Source organism: Protopterus annectens, chromosome 3.part0 (assembly GCF_019279795.1).
Source record: "Protopterus annectens isolate FY-2018-M chromosome 3.part0, PAN1.0, whole genome shotgun sequence".
Lineage (NCBI taxonomy): Eukaryota > Metazoa > Chordata > Ceratodontiformes > Protopteridae > Protopterus > Protopterus annectens.
In genome coordinates this window covers 97,794,980-97,812,490 of record NC_056731.1, presented here as the reverse complement: position 1 = coordinate 97,812,490, position 17,511 = coordinate 97,794,980, and the positions used below count along the sequence as shown (strand labels likewise).

Genomic DNA, 17,511 nt, shown 5'->3' with positions numbered 1-17,511 from the left:
GCTGCAGCCATTTCTGCTCACTATGATTGTGACCCTCCTTTATTTTCTCACCCTTTGTTTAAGCAATTTCTTAGAGGGCAAAAATATTAGACCCCAAGAGCTCCTACTCCTTCCTGGGATCTCAATTTTGTGTTGGAGAAGCTTACTTTGCCTCCTTTTGAACCTGCAGCTACGCCGAATTGAAGTTTTTGTCTTGGAAGACTGCCTTTTTGTTGGCCATTACTTCTGCTAGAAGGGTATCTGAATTGCAGGCTCTCATGGCAGTTGAACCATTTCTAATATTCCACAAGGATAGAGTTTCCTTACTAACCCTACTTTTATGCCAAAAGTTATTTCTAATGTGGCCTTGAACCAGTCTATCCATTTGCCTACTTTTTATGCTGATCCCCAAAATAAGGGGGAAAAAATCTTGCATTCTTTGGATATACACAGGCAGTTACGTTACTATTTGAGCAGAACTAAAGGGTTCAGACAGACTCAACAGTTATTTGTTTCTTTTGCTTTGAGTTCACAAGGAAAGCTGTTTCTAAGCAGAGTATTTCAAAGTGGATTGCTAATTGTATTGGCTTTTGTTATTCTCATCATGGGAAGAATGTTCCTGCTGGGATTAGACCTCATTCCACTAGGGCTACTGCCACATCTACTGCTTTTTTGAGGGGTGTAGCTACTAAGGATATTTTGGAAGCAGCTACTTGGAGTTCAGTTCACACTTTTACTAAGCATTACCATCTCCCTCTTTACTCCAAGTCCAGGGCTGGGTTTGCCACTGCAGTCTTACAGGGCATGTTAGCAGCCCCTAATGCTTTTTAGTTTGCCAGCCTCCCTTTTCCTTTGCTTTGGGATTCTACCCACAGGTTATGACTGCAGCAATGTGAGACGAAGAACATAGTACAGTTTTGTACCTACCATAAATGTAGATGTTCGAGGATCCACATTGCTGCAGTCCTATTTTCCCTCCCTCCTTCCCCTCTATGGTTTGGGGTTGTTGTTGTTGTTGTGGTTAGTTCCTTAGGGATTATTGTTATTTTCTCCTTTGTGGCTCTGGCCTTTCCTTCTTTTAAGGCCTTCTGACATCTGGGGCAAGAAAGACTGAGGATATGGCGTCGGTCATGCGCTTAAGTACCTCTACATGCTGACGTCAGCTCTGGGCGCCCATGACCGATGCCAGCCTAGCTCTTTGGTATTCGGGCCGACCGAGGACAGCGGACTACCCACAGGTTATGACTGCAGCAATGTGGATCCTCGAACATCTACATTTATGGTAGGTACAAAACTGTACTTTCCTGGTTGCGACATACTAATGGCAGAAGGACTGTATTCTGAAAGACGTAATAATTTAGCAAGATTGTTGCATTGGGGAATATGCAAACATTATGGTATTGAAGTGGCTGAAAAACACTGGAAACATGAGCCACAGAGCATCATAGAAAATGATTGTTTATATCACATGGGATCATCCATTACCAACCGTTCAAAAGATAGATGCTAGAAACTGGATATAGTGATCCATGAAAAGAAGACAAAAGTAGCATTAATCATTGAAATCGCCACACCCAGTGACTACAGTGGTTTGTGTAAAGAGAGACACAGTCATAAAATATCAGGATCTGCAGGTAGAAATGAGAACAATGTGGAATAGCCAGGCAATTCTAGTAGGAGCAAACGGGTCTTAGAAAAAAGAATCTACAATTGTATTTAGATATATTACCAATACATGCAACCTCTTACGAATTTCAGGAGTCATTACTGGGCACATTGCGGGTGCTGCAAAGAGCACATTTTGGCAGATATTAAAGATTGAAACAATATTAATTTCATGAACTTTAATCATACTTTGAAGTAGGAATGGGATCCATTCCCGTCATGGTGTTAGAAACCCAAAAGACTTGGAGAAATAGAAACCCAAAAGACTTGGAGAAATTTAAGTAGAAAATATTAGCATGTGGTTATGAAGGCCAGTAGGTTATAGACTTAATGGTGATACTTGTAAACTGTTGGATTCTGAACACGAACTCACACACACACAGACACTTGAGACATCCATTTGTTCGATATTTAAGTTGATGATTCTAGAATAACTGTAGTAGAGTACAATATGTGAAAAAAATTCTAAAACTACACTGTGTGAAAGCATTGCCAAGAAAATTTTAATGGATGACCTAGATACACTTAACTTCAGTATTCCTTTAATTACTGTTGACACTTTATCATATGCTAAAAGTGGGACAGTTTTGTTGGAATTCGATATTCTGCTGGGAAAATCACACATTTAACAGTGTGAAGGATTTTTTGTAAAATGCTCAGTTTTGTACATTTTGGTTTCTTTTGTTTTGTACCATACTAAAATGTTTCAGATACAGTGGCATATTTAGACAATTTATTTATGCATCACCGCGGTGGTACAGCGGTAGCGTTGTTACCTCACAGCAAGAGGTTCTCCCGTTCGATTCTTGGCTGGGCTTGGGAGTGCCTTCTGTGTGAAGTGTGTAAATGGGAGTGCCTTTGAAGGTTGGGCATTGAGCTGGCACCTCGGCGTTTCGTAAAAATCTACTGCCAATCATTAGTGGACCGGAGTTCTGCTGTGGCGACCCCTTACCAGGAAAAGCCGAAAGGCAAACAATTTATGCAACTGTAATTTATTGCTTCAACAGGGATTCAGCAGCTGTATTTGCAATAGTTGGATGAAAGGTGTGCTAGTATTCATGTTTACTGTTCACTGCAGCTTGCTCATTAATGTACCATAATGAAAGCATGAAAATGTTTAGGTCCTTAACTGTTTACTGTATGAAAACCTCAGATTTAAAAAAAAATCGTGTGCTCATATTAATGGTAAAAGAACATAGTAAATGTATTTGCATAAATTCATGAATCCAGTTGATCCAACATTATCTTCTCTTTTCATAGGGTTACCAGGGCATGGTTGATGGACAGGACAATATTGTTGAAGTGAACTGGGAAAGTGTATCCAGTATTTTGCAAGTGGTATGTAGGCATAACATACAAAAGTCTTTCATTGTAACTGAAAAAGTAAAAATACTGCTCATGATTTTATTAACTGAATTTGCATTTTTAAATAGTTTAGTGTTCATGTGTTCAATGCCTTATGAAGACTGAATATAGTATGCTTCTGATTAACATGTGCCTAAAGATCTGCAGTCCAGATAAACTCCTGTCCGTGTTGTTGCTCACTCATACAGGCTGTTCACTTGGATATCAGATTTGCTTTTGCACCGTCATTTGATCTGTCAGAGGAACATCTATGGGCTTTGTTCTTTATTAGATGTTATAGTATGGTAGGATAGTACCTCACACATGGATGTTAATGTGTGTTGTCCTTTATCCTTGTAATGTAGGCCTTATTTATCCTTGTAATGTAGGCCTTAACAACTGATGTTTCCACTTAACAGGCCTTAGAAGTGCTTAAAGTCTGTGTAATGCAAGTAGTATTATTTATTTATTTATTTATTTACATTTGTTGACCAGGAGAGTCCGACTGGACACAGGTTCGTTTTCAGCGGAGGCCCGGGGAGAAAAGCTCCACATTAAGTATTATTTGCATTATACAGTTAAACATAGCATTTAAATATAGACATTAGTCCAGCTAAGGACGTAAGACAAGAGTAAAACATAGATGGAAAACAGCTGTAGAACACAGTACAATTTTAAAATATGGTGACATATACTAAACATGGTTACAAATGTAGTTGAGATTAATCAGTGAACAATTGATACAATCTGTTTTTGAGGTACATAACAGCCATTAGCAGTTGTTGCTACAAGAAGTTAGTATTATGTGGTAGGTAGCTGGGAACATGAGTAGCCAAGTTTTCTAAGAGTAGGTTGTTGATAGGGAGCCGAGAGAGCTAGTGGGTGGGTGGGTGGAGTGCATGGTATTAGAGGGGGTTGCAAGGGCATATCTGGCAAGTTTTTAAGTGTAAGTTTAGTAAGGATTTGAAGTGGGTCCAAGAAGTTGGTAATTGAGGATGGGTGGGAGTCCCAGAGTTTGGCTATAGTGCAGGAGGATAATGCTTCTCCAGCAGAGTTAATGGCTGTTGTGACCTGTAGGAGGTTTTTGTGGCTGGATCTTAGTGGTCTTGTGGTTATGTAGGGTTGGACTAGATTCTGGAGGGATGGGACTTTTAGTGGTTGGTTTATTAGTTTGTGGGCAAGTGCGAGTTGGTACCATTGAAGGAGTTGGGGGAGCTCTAGCCAGCCCAGTTCTGCTAGTGAGAGACAGTGGTGAGTACGGTAGGAAGCCCCTGTGGCAAATTTGGCGATTTTGTTGTAGCAGGTTTCAAGCTTATTTAGATCGCATTTTCTAAGGTTAGTAAATATTGGAGAGGCGTAGAGTAGGGTGGAGATGAGAATTTGCTACCGAAATTTTAGCTGCTTTGGTAAGTAGTTGCTGATTTCTATATAATGCTCCTAGTTTTTTGTGCACTTTTTTAATGGTCATGGAAATGTGAATGTCAAAGTTCAGTTTATTGTATGGAATGTTTGAAATGAAAAGTATGAAGTGGTTTTCATGTTTACCAAGATTTTACTAAGCATTTGGGGTTGCAAAATACTTCTTTACCAGTTCTGCTCTGTTTAATTTTTTTTCGTCCATCCACAGCATGTTCCCAATGAGACTCTTCTGTTTTGCATTGAGTTGTTACACATACCAGGGCTCAGGCTGTGATCTGTGGACCACATTTTTCTCTGCGATTGGCTGCCTTTTTCCAGTGTTAGTTGTTTGGAATAGTTAAGTGTTGATGCTACTCTACTTCTGTACCACTGTCCTTTTAGTATATGGCCCCCACCTTCTTATAATTGGCAGTCTTGCCCGGCACATGCAGGAATAGCTGTAGTGGTGATGTTTTTAAACATAGATCCTTTTGTGATGGTCATTTCTCTTTTGTAGAACTCCACAAAACTTTTTTACTATAAATACAGTGCATCTTACACCTAGATCAGTTTGTTTTTCAGTATCTGTTCCAACCTTCTTTTCTTAGGTTTAAAGACAAAACCAAAATATACACAGGGAGGAACACCTAAATCTGGAACAGTTGAGGACTGACCATCACAGGGCAGGTTGTTGGCATAGCAAGGTTTTTCTCAATATGTATTTTCGGAAGAGTATGAAATCAGTAATGTTTGCATTATTGAACAAGCTTGTCATTCACTGTTTCTTTCATAAGAGCTGCATATTCTTTGAGGTTTGTGTAAAAATTCTAAAGCTGCTTTTTTTAATTTTGTTTTAGTTAAATATTGCCCTACATACTGCCACCTTCCCATTACTAGAGCAATGAGTGTACTACAGATGTCTCTCTCTGCCCTCCCATTTATCTTCCTACTGCTGACTCATTCAGCCCATGTCAGAAGGGGTCTGTAAGACAGTCTAAATACCCATACTTACAGGAGATCCTTTCCTGAAGCAGAATGAAGCTGCAGTCCCACTGTATGCTCTGTGGAACTGTACATCCTTCTGTGAGTGCTTTTGATAAATGCATCTGGAGTAGCTCTTTTTCCTTTTACCTAGAAAATTACAGCTGTACATTTGAGTGTGTTTACTCATTCCCTTTTATCTAGAAAAATACAGGGGTGTGTCTGTGTGTGTCTGTGTGTGGTATTGGCCCATGACTCATGTTCTGTATGCTTGAGCCATGAAACTGGGAGCTAAGAAGCAAGACCCTGGTAAAAAGGGGAGCCTCAGATATGTGCACAATGCCTAACCTCACCTTGGGTAGTCTGACTATGTTAAAGAATGATGTCTTCCCCTGGAGAAGTTGTAGCGGTGCATTAAGGAATTCCATAGGCGGTAGGGAGCAGTAGGACCTGCAACTTCTATACAACTCTTGTTTGCTCGTAATTGCATCTGTGCTGTAACAAATGGAATGAGAAGAGGCGATTGCTTGTAGAATGGAAATGTTGAAACCTAAATGAAGTCAGAACAGTAGAATGGAAATGTTGAAACCTAAATGAAATCAGAACAACATAGGATTCACCATCAAAAACCATTGCAAGCAGTGAAAGTACTGGATAGCTCATGTGAACCATCTTTGCAGTACAGAGAATTGTAATACAGTTATCTAGAAGTCATTGGTTTGACAACTCAGAAAAGGAACGTAACAAAACTAAGGTACATACGCTGTGTAGAGGCAGTGTGCAAGTTTTCATGAGGTTCAGGCAGCAGGGGCATGCACTAAAATAAAGAAATTCTTTCCTGTTAAAGCATTGCTGCATTGTGACCCTTGTTAGTGACAACAGTGAGGAGTATTACAGTAGTTTTACATGCTTAGGTTTGGTTATGCCATATGCATGTTGAATGTTACTTAAGGGCTTTGACAATTCTATCTGTGGGTCATACTGCCATGTCACCTTCATTTTTCTGTTTCAATGCTGTGTGTGGTAATCAAATACTTCACTGAATGTTTGTTCAAAATCATGATGTTGGCTCGTGTAAAAGCTTTTGAAGGGATAATTGCTGAAAGTATGTTGTCCTTATCTAAAAAAAAAAAAAAAAAAAAAATGCTTCAGGACATGAATATGAAATTTTGTTTTGGTAGAAGAAGCAAAACAAAGCCATAGGGAAAAAAAAAATTCTCTGTCTTTATTTCAGGGTGGCACAGTTATTGGTAGTGCTCGCTGCAAGGAATTTCGGACTCGTGAGGGTCGTCTCAAAGCTGCATATAACTTGGTTAAATGTGGAATTACTAATTTGTGTGTGATTGGTGGGGATGGCAGTTTAACTGGTGCCAACTTGTTTCGTGAGGAATGGAGTGGGCTTCTTGATGAACTTGTTCAAAATGGTAAGTTTGTTTGTACAGCTGTAAGAAAGAAGCTTTGTTACCGTGAAAGAATAGTAATAACAGAGCAAAAAAAAAAAAAAATACTTTCATTGGTTTCATTTTTTTCAATACATCTGTTTTCCCCTAGCTTTTGGCTATAGATGTACCTCACTCGCATGTCTGTGCCTTTAATTTTTATAGCTACAGATGTACTGAAGTTGGAAGACTAGCTTGTATTTACTTTTTCAGCTTTTCTTACTTATGAAGCTTTCATTTAGTAGGCAGTGTATTTTGCAATGGTCTGAATTTCAAATTTTCATCTGAGGCTACTTATGGGGTGACGTCAACCAGTGAGACTTCTGTTGTAGATTCCTTCCAGTAACACATTTTTCATTGCCAGTGTCCTTTACCAATGGGTTAAGATGTATTCTCAGTTCTGTAGCATTTGGCTATCATCTATTTGTTGGGAGTCCAGTCAGAAAGTTGTTTGTGTTTAATGTCTAAGAGTTGAGCACTAGTCACCCACGTCTGTGGAGTATATTTTCAACAGATATTTAATAAGCACCATCATGGTGATGCTTGCATTGCCTTGAGCAGTCGTACAGTATCATGAATGGAGCAAATAATGTACTAATCTGTTCAGTCACATGCTGACTGTGCTTGCCTTTGATGTAACTGTACTTTTTATGGATTTCATTTGCTGGTTTCACTGCTGGGTATTTCACTAATGCCAAGAGGTTCACTGCTCCAAGTTTACTAGTTTAGCTTACTGTTTGCCCTTTACCAGCTAAGAATGAGTCATCCTTTCAGGCATTATCAGCTTGAACTGAGCCCCAGCATTCATGCGTCTTCCGCATATTGGCTGTAAATTAAAATCTCTTTTGTATGGTGTATGTACAAAGCGCATGAATGTCAGCATGCTTATTCAAGTTTGGTTTCTTATGGGATATCATATAGAGGACCTTCCTAATCCTCGCCCATGTGTATAAAGAGTTCATTGGTGAGTACTAGACTAACTGCCCTGAAGGGCTGTTTTAAGTTTGCCAATAATCCAAGGTCAGAATCAAACTCTGTACCTACTGTTGATAAGGTGAACGCCAAACCCACCCGCCTACTGACCATTGTACTTTGTCAGTCAACCCATTCATTCCCTTGACTGGGTGACATGTGACTGAGAAGAGTCATCATCCAGGCAGCACTCGAGCATGGTTAACACTTTTTCATTTACTCCCCATCACTAACCTTGCTCAGAGCCAGCAAAAAGCTTGATAAGGATGTGCAATGAGCAGTCTGCAAAAGGCATCCCCTTATTTCCACCAGAGGCATTCCTTCCACGCTGTGTTGCCTCTTTCCCACCTGTATAAATGGTGGCATCTCTGGTTTCCAGCAGGGAGATTACACCACCTTGTGGCTCTCTAGAGCCAGGTACAGTCTTAGTTTTATGAATCTACCAGTTGCTGTTTTCTTCTCCTTTACTACCTTAGTGAAGTCTTTCTTATTGATAAGTTTGGTTTCTTCAGAACTCAACTTCTGTTTAAAATTCTTCATTTTGAAGCTTTATTTTGTATCTTAGATGGAGTCTGTAATTCTGTTCAGGTTGTGCACCTTACTTATTTCCTAATTCCATTTCTTTACTAAATTCTCTCCCACATAGTGATTTATTTTTCTTGTCAGATTTGCCAGTTAATTCTACTACCTGCTTTACAATGTTTTCAGGCTGCATTATTTTACTGTCCCAACTCCCTTCCTTCTACTAGTTCTGCCCTTCCTTCTACTAGTTCTGCTCTTGCAGGCTGCTGTGCCTTATGCATTTGCAAGTGACTCATTAATGTGGTTCATCTATAGAATTATTCACATACTTATTTGCTTTTCTGAGAAGGTAATCTGTCAAACTAATTGCCTTCCCATTGCCTCCAGAATATTTGAAGTTAGAGAAGGTATTTTCCCAATATCATATGATATGTTAACTTGTGAACTACAGCAACAGGATAAACTATCAATTCAAACCCAGTATTTTTACTTCAGTAATAGGATACTGTTTTCTGTCTCCATGAATGCTGTTTTAGTAAGAGCCTCTTTTTGTACTGCACCCCTTTAAATTTAAAGACTTTTGGGTTTCTAATATCATGACGGGAATGGACCCCATTCCTAAATCAAAGTATGATTAAAGTTCATCAAATTAGTATTGTTTCGATCTTTGATGTTAGCCAAAAGTGTTTTTTGCAGCACTCACAATGTGCCCAGAATTGACTCCTGCAAGTCATACGAAGTTACAAGTATCAGTAACATACCTAAATATAACTGTAAATTCTTTTTGAGACCCATTGCTTTTACTACTTATTGGAACTGTCTGGGTATCCTTCTATCACATGCCCCAGTTTCTCCCTGCAAATGCTGGTATTTTATGACTTTGTATCTCTCTGTATGTAAAGTATGTAAGACACTGTAATTATTAGGTTTAACAATTTCAGTGATCAGTGGTACTTTTGTCTTCTTTTCCTGGCTACTGTAACTGGTTTTCTCATGTCTAATTTTTGAACTGTTGGTACTGGGTGGTCCCATGTGATATAAACTTCATTTTCTATAATGCTTTGTGTTCATTTTTCCAGTCCTTCTCAGCTACTTCAATATTATAATATTTGAACAATCACCAGTACAACAATCTTGCCATATAATTATGCCTTACATTAATGGCAGAAGGCCTGTATACTGAATCGTATCCAGACAGGATGTGCAACTGTTTCCAGTTCTGTTTTATAAAACCTGCATTTGTCTGTTTCTCTGGCATGTTCAATGGACTTTGTAAACCAATGTGTATGTAGTCCACTATCCTGGGACTCCAGTGTTAACCTTTCATCTTTTGGTTTAAATTCACATCTCCTTAGCCAATCCTGTATTAAATCCTGATTGACATGCGATTGTTCCAGCAGTAACTGTATTTATGCATTTTCCACATTTCTTGCTTCCTTATCTGATCCTTCACTTTGTTGGGGTTTTTTTTTTGGCAGATTCAGTTGCTGCCTGATTTGTATGTATTTCCATTCATGCTTGACACTGATTTGCTAAACTAAGCAGGGAAGTCATCTTGTACTTGTTTTCCTCATGTTTTAAAAAATTTATCTATGTTTTGATGTTGTGAGGTCAGCAAATATGTACGCAGTCCTACGGTTGCAGATCTAAACATGTAATCAGTTTTGAGGAGGACCATACCTCCTTCAGAACGGGGACTATATAATCTTGGTGTACACTGATTTTTATAAATCATTTGATAAACATTGAGCATTTATTGTTTTCCTGTCCAGCTGATCCAATACCTTTTAGGTCCAATCAGTCACCCCAAAAATGTAAATTAGAACAGGAAGAGCAGATTGGTTTATAGCTTGGACTTTGTTCCTAGATCTCATAGCTGTTTTCACCATTAATTTCAGTCTTCTAAAATATTCCTTACTAAGTTGTATTCATATTTATTCATGTCTTTTTTTTTCAATAAACATCTTTATTAAATAATCACATATGGCATAGGCAATCTTACATTTATATAAATGAAAAACAAAACAACATTGACATCACTTTGGTTGCAAACATAATTTTATTGTTGATCTTTTATCAGTTCCCAAATATTTTTTTTCCCCAAAATCTCTTTATTTCATTTTTCTTTTGTCAAATAGTAACAACAATACGGTAACTGAAAAACACAAACAATACAAATACCTATCTAAAGAAAATGGGCAACAATCTCGTTCCAATATATATATGCACAATATATACACAAGAAGTCACTACATCGTCAAGTAAAGTTTGAGGATTCTTATGTTCATTTGGTCTCATAAGGGATAGTTAGAATGAGGATAGTCTATAAAGTAAAAAGAGAAATTTAACCATTTATTTGTATTTTTAGGGAAAATATCTAGTTACACGTGTACTAAGAAAAGGGAGAAGATGCAAGAAAGACTGGTTATACTACATTCATTTCTTATTTAAAGGTTAGCTTTTTATGACAATTTGTAGGTAAATTTTATTTGTCAAGAATTATATCTAGCAAGTAACCCCAATATTTTTGGTAATAGCGTTTGTTTTTTGTTTTTGAATAAATTAATTTGTGAGATGAGATATACTTGATAGCAAGATTGCTAAAATTTTCCCATGTAATTGGTGACATGACATTTCAATTCTTTGTAATAGTATTAAAATGTACTGCTCACTGACAAAGTAGCGGTGAGCAAAAATATTCAAATGACAAAGAAATCGCACCACTACTCCACACCTATTCCAAATATGAAATATTTTATTAAAATGTATTAAAAGTGCTTTTAAAGCATTCCCAAGTGCTTGGTTAACCACTAAACAGTCCCACTCCTTCTCAGTGAGCACGTTATTACGTTTAAGCACAAATGTTCATCTTGCGATAAAGCTGCTAAAAACAACTGTTGCCATAAAAATCTTCAAATGTGTATAAAACACGTCTTAATACTTGTAACAAGGGCAAATTATTGTTCAAATAAAGTGCAGGGCTCAATAAATGGAGCCAAATGTGCTTGCAGTTTTTGTCGATGCTCCAATTTCGCTCCACAACACGAAGCGTTTAAAAAGATGCTAGCGTTTTCTTATTCTGTTGAACACTAGGCTGAAACTTTACAGTTGTTGGCCAAACTGCATTTCAAACATATAGTAGGAAACAATTCTCAAGCATAAAGTACTCTGCAACAAATAGTTCAAGTTCTCCTTCAACAAATGGTTTGACAAGTTTTCCTTCTCTAACAGATAGCCGTCTCCCAAGTAAGGGTTGATTTTTCATATCCCATCTTCTCTAATCTTGCTCTCAAGGAACACCATAAGTTGTATATCTTAGTACAGTTCCACATGACATGTAAAATATCAGCTGTTTGATCCGGACAATGGGGGCATATAGGTGAAAAGTTAGGATTGAATTTATTTAATTTAGATAAGGTATAATATAGATTGTTATTTACCATAATTTGTGTATATAACAGCTTCTTGAAAGGAATGAATTTTCAATGGCTAGTTTCTTATTTTCTTCAGTCAGTGATTGATTTTTCGTTTGACAATAGTTTGAAAATAATAAAGAATTCTAATGTTTTGCACTCATTACAATTTTATAAGTCCTAGAAATTGTTTTCCCTTTAATCAGAAGATTTTCAAGTATTTAACTAAATCTATGTTCTGTAAGTCAGTGTGTATTTGTGAGACTTTAGCATTTATAAGATGATGAAGTTGGTTAAGGATAATACTATATTTCATAGAAAGTTTGAGTTCAAGTCTCATTTGCCCCATGTTAGAGTCTTTCCATTGGTATATATCCCATATTGTGTAGTCTTTTGTCAGGGGGTAGTTTGTTAGATTTACTGGTTTATTATTTATTAGTAAATTAGGATTTAGGTGTAATGGTTGTATAAGGGCAAAAGCGTCAGCTAATTGCAATGATTTAAATAGTTTCTGTGTTGTAAGAATCATGTTTTTAATTAGTGGGTGTAAATTCTTCGTGTATATGCTAGCCTGGTTTAAATTCAAGAATGATAAGGATTTGATATTACAGCCCAAGGGATTTCAACTGTTCATACCAGATTTTGATCCACTGGGATGTCCAAGTATTTATATACGAGTCATAGTTTATTATTTGTATTTGTCTGTATACAGTCTGTATACAGTAATTATACTATAGTAAAGCTTAAAAATCAGGTAACCCCAATCCCCCCTTATCTTTGGCGAGTACAAGTTTTGCATATTTAATTCTGGTAGATTTGGGATACCATAAGAATCTTGATATAGCTTTTTCCTTGGCAAGGAAGAAGTTTTGGGGAATATTTGAAAAGGTAGCATTTAATTGAAAGAGTATTCTTGGTATTAAATTCATCTTGACAACACTAGCTTTTGACAGTAGAGACTTATTAATGTTCTTCCATCTATCCATATCATTTTGAATACTAGTCCATTTAGTTAGGTTATTGTTTATAATATCTTTGAAGTCTGAAGTAAATATTATTCCTAGATATTTTATCTGGTAGTTTATTTTGATCTCACTCATAGGAAAGTACAATTCTTTATGCCCTATAGGATTGAGGGGAAATGTGTGACTTGTTTAAATTATAATTTGAAACTATCGATAACTCATCAATAACTTTAAGTATTTTTGGGAGGTCAGTAGTGGGGAGTTGGAAGTATATATTTAAGTCATCAGCAAAGGCCGAGTATATAAGATTTGTATTGTGGATTCTGGGAATATGATGAAATTATTTTTGTGAAATAAACACAAGGAGGGGTTCTAGATAAAGATTAAATAGGTATGGTGAAAGAGGACATCCTTGTCTTGTACCATTGGATAAGAGTATAGGGTTAGTTATACATTTATTTACCTGTATAGTGGTAGAAGCTTTCTGATAGAGAACCTGGATCATTTTAATGAATTCTTGAGGAAAACCATATAAAGGCAGTATATTAAAGAGAAAGTGTAAGTTTACTCTATCAAAAGCTTGAGTTGCATCTACTGTAAGGGCATATCTGGGGCATTTATCCCTATTAAGTAGTCTTACAATGGTATCTAAAAGGAGGGTGCACTTGTTTGCCTGTTTGTCATAAAGCCCATTTGTTGTTGGGAAATAATAGAGAGGAGTATATTCTTAAGTCTCTTTGCTATAACATGGGCTAATATCTTAAGATCAGTGTTTGAGGGCTATTGGTCTATAATTTGCTGCATCTGTTGGGTCAGAATGCGGTTTAGGAATCAACACTGTCTTGGAGTTAAATATTTGTCTGTTACACCATATTGTATTATATAGTTGAAAACTTTTAATAACACTTTGGAGATGGGTTCCATGAATAGCTTATAAAAATCTGATGTGTATCCATCAGGCCCAGGGGATTTACCTAATTTTAGTTTGTTTATTGCAGCTTTTATCTCTTTTAAATGTAACAGTGATTTTAAGAGTTTCCTTTGATCTTCTGTAATTTGTGGAAAGTTTATATAATATATAAAATCCTCAAATCTGTCTGTAGATGATAAGGGTATATTGTATAATTTCTTATAAATATCTTCAAAAGCGTCCACTATATCTTGATCTTTATATTTCACCTGTCCTTCATATTTTATTTCTTTGATCCTAAGAGGTCCACGTTTTATGTTAGTCTAGCTAGGAATTCTGATGGTGTTTGAGCCCATTCTGAATATTGATATATTGACCTTAATTCTAAGAAGGAAATATTTTCTAAATAATGTTTGTGTAATTGTTTTTGCCAGTTAATTATTTTTTCCTCAAGTCCTTTGGAATATTTTTCCTGAAGTTCTAGTTCAGCAGTGTTTATTTGACACTCTAGTTCATTCATAAGATTGTTATACTTTTTTTTTTGAGCCATGCAGATTTTTGAATAATACCCCTGATGACCGCCTTGGTAGCTGCCCATTGTATGTCATATGGAATTTGATCGGATATAAAATCATTTTGAAGTTGGGCTAACACATTCTGAATTTCTTGTGTAGTTTCTTGGTTTTGTATAATTTTAGGATTTAACGTCCAGGTATTGAAATAGGTAATATTTTGTTTGAGTTTACGTCGGTTATAAAAATATCTGTGTAAACATTTCCAAATAAAAATCCTAAATCTTCTAGATTTTGTTGCATATTTGGGAGATATACATATATCCCCCATTATTTCTTTCTGAATTGCTTATCCATTCTCTCTTCCCAATCCTTTCTAACCTCCTCTGATTGATTCTTATAGTTATCATGCAATATTTTATATGCTCTACTAATTATTCCTTTTTTAATGGCAGCTTCTGTTCTAGATTCTACTAAAAACTGTACCAGTGCTGGTCTTTTGTTTAGGACCTCACTATTTCTTTTTGCCTATACTCTGCTTTCCTTATCAAGGATTGATATCAATCTCTAACCTGCAGTCCAAATAAATTCTTAGTGTTTTCCCATTCTGCCATCTTTCCCTCTCTAGTTATTTACTCCCGATACCTTGTTTTTTTCAATAAATTCCAGCCCGTCTTTCCTATTGTTTGTATCCCTAATTGCAGACATCCCTTTTGGCAGAATCTCCTTTCTCCATTCCTGTGTTGGCTTAGTTCTTATTATGATTATTGTTCTCTTTAAAGGTCTGCTTCCAAACTTCCAGTCTGTCCTTGTTTCTTGGGCTTCCCTCTGTTTCATCATCATCCCTTTCCACTTTGAATTATATAAATATAGTTTTCTGCTTGTGCTATGTATAGGACCCTTAACTGTGTTGCTCTGAAATACCCCTTCCAGTCGGGTAATCCCAATCTGCCTGGTTCTGTTGGAAGAATCAGCTTATCCCACTTGACTCTTGCCATCTTCCCTTCCCAGGTAAAATACTTCAGCTCTTTATTAATTGCTATCCACAACTTTTCCTTTGGTTGATAAAAATATGCCTAACATGTGTATAAGATTAAAGGGACTAAAACATTTTAACTGGTTGCATCTTACTATCCATATCCATATAACAGAGCTTCCATTTTCTCAGTTTTTGTCTTTTGTTTGGTCTCTTCCCACATGTCCTTGGCTGCCACAACAGAATCATTTTAATCCATACTCCTAAATACTTAATTTTGTCATGTCCCCATAAGTATGGGTATTGCTGAACCAATTTGTGTATGGATACATAATTTACACCTATTGCCTTTGTTTTCGCTTCATTAATTTTATATCCCAAAAAGATTTGAAACAGTCTCAAAATATTCCACAGCACCATAGTGTCCTTTTCTGGTTTTGTCACATATAAAATACCATCCTCTGCAAATACAGCCAGCTTTTCTTGACTACCATACCAATTATTTCCTTAAATTTCAGAGTCCCTTATTTTCTTTGCCAGTGGTTCTAAATATAATGCAAATAAACAAAGGGGAAAGAGGACAGCCCTGCCTGGTTCTTCTTCTCAAGCAGAATTGATCACCTCCGATCCCTCGTATATCCTCCTAATCAGCTTTATAATTTTATCAGGGAATGCAAATGCTTCCATTGCCCAGATTATAAAGTCCCAGCTTACTCTGTTAAATGCTTTCTGTACATCAAGAGCCATCACATGTAGGGTGTATACACATTTGTAAGCACTGTTTTATCCATGAATGTGGGATGTTGTCAAATTTTTTTTGTAGTCTATCCATGCCATACTTAGATTCTTCCCCTTTTTACAATTCTCCATTATAACTCTAACAACAAATGATCCTTTGTTTCATTTGACTTTCTTTTGTTCTATTGCCATGGTTGAATTTTCTTCTAAATGACTATAAACTCTGTGAATTCCATTGTATAGTTTATACATCACTGGAAGGAAGTTATTGGTCTGTAGTTTTAGTATGTCTTGCAAGTTCACTGTTAAGGAGGAGTGTTGTTTTTCCTGTTAACCAGATTAGTGTCTATTTGGGGTGCACATATAAAGAGTTCTTACTCATGGATAAATCTTCATGTAAAGATGCTGATAATTTCAGCCAGAAATTCTATACTGCATCCGGGCCTTGGCTTTTGTATTTAGGAGCTTTTCTTAATTTTGTTTCATTTTTCACTGGCTGTTGCTTCATCCCATTTCATATCCTGTACATTTGAGCTTCTTATTCTTTCTTGTGCATATTCTGTCCATTCAGTATCTTTATGTTCCACAGGATCTTCATAGATATTCCTCCAAAATGTTTATTTTGTATTCTTTTATTTTTCTATTCCTTTTGCCTTGTTTTCCCAATTCTCTATAAAATGTATTGGGTTATCAATAAATTGCTTATGTTGTACTTTTAATTTATATGTATCTGCATGTCATCTGTTTTTCTGCCTGTGCTGATATCTTTAGTTTATTATTTGTAATAGTGTGCGATCCTGGTCTGTTCTGATAATGCACAATATTTTATCAAGTCTCTTTCTGAGTATTTTTGTTTCTGTTCCCTCTTCTGTACTCTTCTAGCAGTGACACTTCTTGTCTTAATTTCTTTGTAGTTTTCTAAATTCAATATCTCCATGATGGCATTTGATTTCTCTCCTTTTCCCTTGCTGCTCTGTGTTTTTGTGGTAAGAATTTATCTGTTATTAATTAGCTGCACAGTAGTTTACCCTGTTTACTTCTGTTATATCCCATGAATTTCTGTGAACAGTCTTGATTACTGTGTTCATTTGTTTTATTGAACAGATATCATTTTGGGGTTCATTGACTTCCTGGGAGTTTGGCATAATGGTTAATGTGTTTACCTTGCAAACACAAGATGCAGGGTTTGATTCTGACATGGGGTAATTGTCTAGGCTTAAAACAACCTAGAAAGACAGGCCAGTAATAACCTATGAGCTTTGTAGTGTATTTCTTTCATTGATTGCTTAATTTAATAGAGATGGATAGACATATAACAATTTTTCCCTTAGATCATTTTCTTCTAAACTAAGGGCAGATTCTTTATTCTCAGTTTCCTGCAGGCATTCTATAGAAAGTTTCAAGAAAATATTTCTGTGCAATATTCTCTTCAGCTCCACACTGTCATTTGTTGCTTTTTCATATGGCAACTCACTAGCCTATCACTCCAAAACATTGACTCCATCAGGGTTGCCACAGTTTCCTATTCCTTCCCTTGCTGTGCAACTCCAGCTGAACTTTTGTACTGGTTTCCTACTGGAGGCTGTAAGTTATCTTCGTATCGCAACTGATCAGATGCTTCCTGCTCCATTGGTTTCTCCTTAATTTGGGGATTCATTACTCTATCATGCTGTGATGTTATCAGAGATGTATTTTGT

General features: G+C 36.5%; 1 protein-coding gene across 8 annotated transcripts in view; it reads left to right on the top strand.

Annotated features, from left to right (window-relative positions):
- LOC122796266 (phosphofructokinase, platelet) overlaps window positions 1-17,511 on the top strand; it is a 987,903-nt gene that overhangs the window by 228,627 nt on the left and 741,765 nt on the right. For all 8 annotated transcript variants that reach the window (XM_044064600.1, XM_044064606.1, XM_044064604.1 and 5 more), the window contains exons 3-4: window positions 2,905-2,982; window positions 6,602-6,791. In XM_044064600.1, coding sequence (XP_043920535.1) covers window positions 2,905-2,982; window positions 6,602-6,791 — 268 coding nt within the window. The remainder of the gene's footprint in view (window positions 1-2,904; window positions 2,983-6,601; window positions 6,792-17,511) is intronic.